This window comes from Calypte anna, chromosome 1 (genome assembly GCF_003957555.1).
Source record: "Calypte anna isolate BGI_N300 chromosome 1, bCalAnn1_v1.p, whole genome shotgun sequence".
Taxonomy (NCBI): Eukaryota; Metazoa; Chordata; class Aves; order Apodiformes; family Trochilidae; genus Calypte; species Calypte anna.
Genome location: NC_044244.1, coordinates 180,275,429 through 180,280,364, shown reverse-complemented (window position 1 = coordinate 180,280,364; position 4,936 = coordinate 180,275,429). Strand labels below are relative to the sequence as shown.

The following is a 4,936-nucleotide window of genomic DNA, read 5'->3' as shown; positions in this document are numbered from 1 at the left end:
ACAGCCCCGGGCAGCCCACGGCCACGCAGGAGCTCTCGCAGTTGTCTGTCGGTGGTGATCCCAGGGCAGGCTCAGGGACCAAGCCACAACCCCTTGTGCCTGAAGAGAATCCCAGGCCAAGAGGAAGGTGTGTGTCCAGGTAGATACAAACCCTGCCAGGGAGGCTGCTTCGAAGGGGCACATCTCAAATGCCTCTGTGCAAACACACAAAGCATGGGGAATAAACAGGAGGAGCTGCAGATGGCATCGGTGTCACCGAGACGCGGTGGGACGGCTCCTGTGCTGCGATGGTTGTGTATAAACTGTTTAGAAAGGACAGGAAAGGCAAAAGAGGAGGAGGTGGCACTCTCTACAACAGTGACCAATCATATTCAAGGATCACGTCCTGCATGCCCAGTGATCAATGTGTGGCAGTGAAGAGGAAGGGAGGCAGGAGTGCCAGGAGCCTGGTGTGAATGAGCACGGAACTCCTGGACACACTTAGAGGTAAAAACAAAGTTTGTGGAGTTTGGAAGCAAGGACGGACACCCTGGGAGAGCTACAGAGAAGTAGTCAGAGAAGCAAGAGAGCAGGTTAGGAAAGCAAAAGCACAGAGAGAATTGGATCTGCCAAGGGAGGTTAAGGGCAACAAGAAAAGTTTCCATAAGTATGCCAATGATAAGAGGAAGACCAGGGAAAATGTGGGCCCACTACAGAAGGAAACAGGAGAGCTGGCCACCCAAGATATAGAGGAGGCAGAGATACTCTGTAGTTGTAGAAGAACATATTCTGTATGTTGTAGAAGTCAAAGGCAGGGATTGGGAAAAGGAAGATGCCCCCACTGTAGATGAAGAGCAGGTTCAAGACCACCTAAAGAACATGAAGGTGAACAAATCCCTGGGACCTGATGGGATTCACCCACGGCTCCTGAAAGAACTGGTAGATGTAGTTACAAAGCCACTGCCCATCATATTTGAAAAGTCATGGTGGTCTGGTGAAGCTCCTCCTGACTGCAAACGGGGAAACATAACCCCCATTTTCAAAAATGGAAAAAAAGAAGATCCAGGGAACTACAGGCCAGTCACCCTCACCCCTGTGTCTGGCAAGCTCATGGAGCTGGTCCTCCCGCAGGGTCCGCTAAGGCCAAGCTCCGGCGGGGTCTTCCCGCCGGGGACAGCATCCAAGCGCACCGCCTCATATCCATCCCCCGCCCCTCCCAGAGCCATATCGGGACCTGTGCCCGCCCCGCCCCCTGTACCCGCCCCGGTACCCGCCCCCGGTACCCGCCCCCGGTACCCGCCCCCGGTACCCGCCCCCGGTACCCGCCCCGGTACCCGCCCCCGGTATCCGCACCGCCTACAGCCCCGCCCACCGCCCCGGGGCCCCGCCTACAGCCCCGCCAGTCACTGCCCCCTTTCTCCTCTCGCGAGATCTGATCCGCGTCTGCGGGACATCCGGGGCTGCCGGTTGGTTTGCGCAGCAGGGCAAGATGGCGGTGGAGTCGCGGGTCACGCAGGAGGAGATTAAGAAGGAGCCGGAGAAACCGATCGACCGGGAAAAGGTGACGGGGGTGATGCCGCCGCGGCTCCACTAACGCTGCTCCCGGCCGTGGTGGGACGGGGCGGGCGCCGGAGGGGGGAAGGGTAATGGCGATGCCGTGAGGCCTCGAGGGGGGGGGAAGAGGGAGGGGAGAGGGCAGTGGAGGAGCGGTGTGAGGGAGCGGGGATGGCGAGTGTCCCCTCACCGCCCCGCAGACGTGTCCGCTGCTGCTTCGCGTCTTCACCACCAACAACGGGCGGCACCACCGCATGGACGAGTTCTCCCGCGGCAACGTGCCCTCCAGCGAGCTGCAGATCTACACCTGGTGAGTCCGCGGCTGTCGGGCCCCTCCGCCCGGCCCTGGAGCACGGAGGCGAGCGGGGCCCTCCGGGTCTGGGGTCTGGGTGGTGTCCAGGAGCCTGCTTGGCTGGAGCTCCTGGTCTGATCCTCGGCTGCGGGAGGGAGTTCGGTCGGCCTCGTGTAAAGCAGGAGCCGGGGGGCAGCTGTGTGCTCTGCTGTGGAGGCCGCTGAAACGCGGTGCCTCTGCTCCCAGCCGTGGCGACTGAGACGTGGCATCCGTGGAAGCCCAGCTTTAGCGAAGTGCTGATTGCTGCCCGCGGAAACTTAACTGCGGTTGAACTGCACTGGTTCATGTTACTGGTGCATGTAAACAGAGGCTTGTGTTGTGGTGTATCTTGGGTTATCACAACGAATCTACTCAACACAGCTGCTCTCCTTCAACTAGTTAGATTTTGTTCCTTCTTTTTTCAGTGAAAGTAGTTGTCCCAGGAGGCTTGTGTGAATGGTGTGGTGGTTTTAAGTCAGAGCCTCTTGAGGATGGAGTAGTGTTTTTCTGACCAGGCAGCAGCACTTTACCAGAGAGCTGCTTTTTATAACTGCTTTCAGTTTTAATTTGGAGAACTGTTTTAGTTGGTGTTGCAAACAGGTTAGTTTTTATCTGTAGTATTTTGAAGAATGTTTTTGAAAGTGAAGAATGCCACTTATTTTTCCTTCCAAGGTATCTGCTAGGGTTATGACCCATATGTTGTATGGGTGAATAAATCCTTTTTTTGTGGCTAGCAAAGCATGCAGTTCTAATTTACTTCTTGATGGGATTTATGGACTCAGTCCAGGCTATTGATGTTGTCTGAGCTGTTTGCCATCTGCAGAAGTCAGAACAGGCATTGTCTGTAACACACTGCTCCTTGGTTGCTTGAAGTGAGTGCTTAGTCTGTACAATTAGAGCTACTTTAGTCGTGATGATTGAGTCCTTTTGTTCTTGAAATCCTAGAAATGAGCTTTGGCTCTGGTCTGGTTGAAGGCTGGGAAAAGGAAGAGTGCTGCCTGTTAAGGCAGCAATGGAAATCTTGGTGGAAATGGAAAACTTTTTTTTTTTTTTTTTTTTTTTTTAATCTCTATACTTCTAATATTCAAGAAGCTATTTTAAGATGAAGAAACAGTTACAGTGTTCATTGTATAAATGTGTGTTAAAAAGTTCTCAGCTGTTTTCAGGTATTGACTTTTGAAATTTGTAGAAAAGCAGATGTCGAAATTACAGATTTAGAGACATCAAATATTGCAGTGAATTAGAAGGTACCACAGGTAGAGCTGCATTGCACCTGATCAGATTGTCTTCAGTGTACAGGAAGTGGTACATTCTCCCAGGTGTTGTAATCAATAAGTAGAGCAACTTCTTGTCACTTGGTCATTAGACCATTGTTTGTCGTGCCATGCAGGTGTGAAAGCAGTGGCTACCAGGGAGCTGAAGGGTTTAGGTCTTGCTCATCTTCAGGTGTTGCTGGAAAGGCATTGTATGGTTAAATTGTAGCAATATATTGATTCCAACTTAAATGGGTTTTGGGAAACTTTTTTTATTGCTGCTTTTGAGAATGTGAACTGCTTGGGTTTGTTTAATGTAGGATGGATGCAACTCTGAAAGAGCTGACCAGCTTGGTGAAGGAAGTGTACCCAGAAGCACGGAAGAAGGGCACACACTTCAATTTTGCCATTGTTTTTACAGATCTGAAGAGGCCTGGATATAGGTAAATGGCGTTTCTTCTCTGAGTTAACAGAAGACTTGAGGTACTGGAGCAGTCAAATAATTAAAACCAATTTTAGAAGTTGAGAACCCACAAATCAAATTTCTTAAGTTCTGGATAACTGACTGTATGATGATTGCTACAAACTCAAAATTTTGCTTGGCCATGGTTGTGAGTGTGTTCCCAAAACAATGAACCTGTGTGCTGAACACCGTGGTTGCCGTATTGGCAAGAACAGGGGTGTACAGTGTGAGGCAAAGCTCTGTGTCTGGTGACAGGAGGTGTCATCTGAACACTCATTTGAGTCTTAGCAGTTACCTTTCTGCAGATACACATCTTCCAAAATGGTGTAAGAGCCTGTGTCAGAAACCAGCAAGTACATTCTGCTCTGTAATCTGTGGGGCCTTGGTCTCTGGGTGTGTGCAGGGGGGCAAGGGGCTCTCTCTGGTATTTAATACAGTATCAGATTCCTTAGGGAACCTCCGTCAGGAGGAGCTTTTGGTGGGGGAAAAACCCCAACATCCCACACAAGCACCTAAACGCTAAATGCAGAGCAGGGGGGGCATGAGCCATTACAGACCCTGTTTTGGACATCTGGGCAGATTTACCTCTGATAATGACCTTGCCTTTTCTCTCCTGCATCCAGGGTGAAGGAGATTGGCAGTACCATGTCGGGCAGGAAGGGCACAGATGATTCCATGACGTTGCAGTCTCAGAAATTCCAGATAGGAGACTACTTGGATATTGCAATCACTCCTCCGAACCGTGCACCGCCCCCATCAAGCCGCATGAGGCCATACTAAGCTACTGCTGCTTTGTATGGTTATATTTCCTGTTTACTCCTACTTGCTGTTCCAAATCAGGCTTTTTTTTTTTCTTTTGTTGCTAAGCAAGTGCATCTGAAGGCAAAGCTAAGTACCAGAAGTAAACTTAACTTTTAAACCTTATCTTTTAGTTTATTTAGCAGAAGTACTCCTCTCCAGCAGTGCCATCATCCTATCCCTGATTGTTAGAGCCTGAACAGTAAGTCTGTGCGTCCTATGTTTCAGGATTTCTGTAAAATACAACCAGAAGGATTACAGATGTTCTGTAGTTCTGTCTTGTTTGGAATAAAGATCAATGTTATTAATCTTTTTCATGGTGTGGTTGTGGTGCCTGTGTGGCCAAGAGGGCCAGTTGCATCCTGGGGTGCATTAGAAAGGGGGTGGTTGGTAGGTTGGGAGAGGTTCTCCTCCCCCTCTGCTCTGCCCTGATGAGGCCACATCTGGAATATTGGGTCCAGTTCTGGTCCCCTCAGTTCAAGAGGGACAGGGAACTGCTTGAAAGAGTCCAGCACAGAGCCACAAAGATGATGAAGGGAGCGGAACATCTCCCTTATG

The 4,936-nt window shown here is 50.5% G+C and overlaps 1 protein-coding gene across 1 annotated transcript; it reads left to right on the top strand.

Moving 5' to 3' along the window:
• Positions 1–1,394: 1,394 nt before the first annotated feature.
• On the top strand, positions 1,395–4,691 carry SAP18 (Sin3A associated protein 18). The gene is made up of 4 exons (XM_030447902.1): positions 1,395–1,540; positions 1,734–1,843; positions 3,438–3,560; positions 4,204–4,691. Exons 1-4 carry the CDS (start codon positions 1,469–1,471, stop codon positions 4,358–4,360), a joined length of 462 nt encoding a protein of 153 aa, XP_030303762.1. The 5' UTR covers positions 1,395–1,468; the 3' UTR covers positions 4,361–4,691.
• The last annotated feature ends 245 nt before the right edge of the window (positions 4,692–4,936 follow it).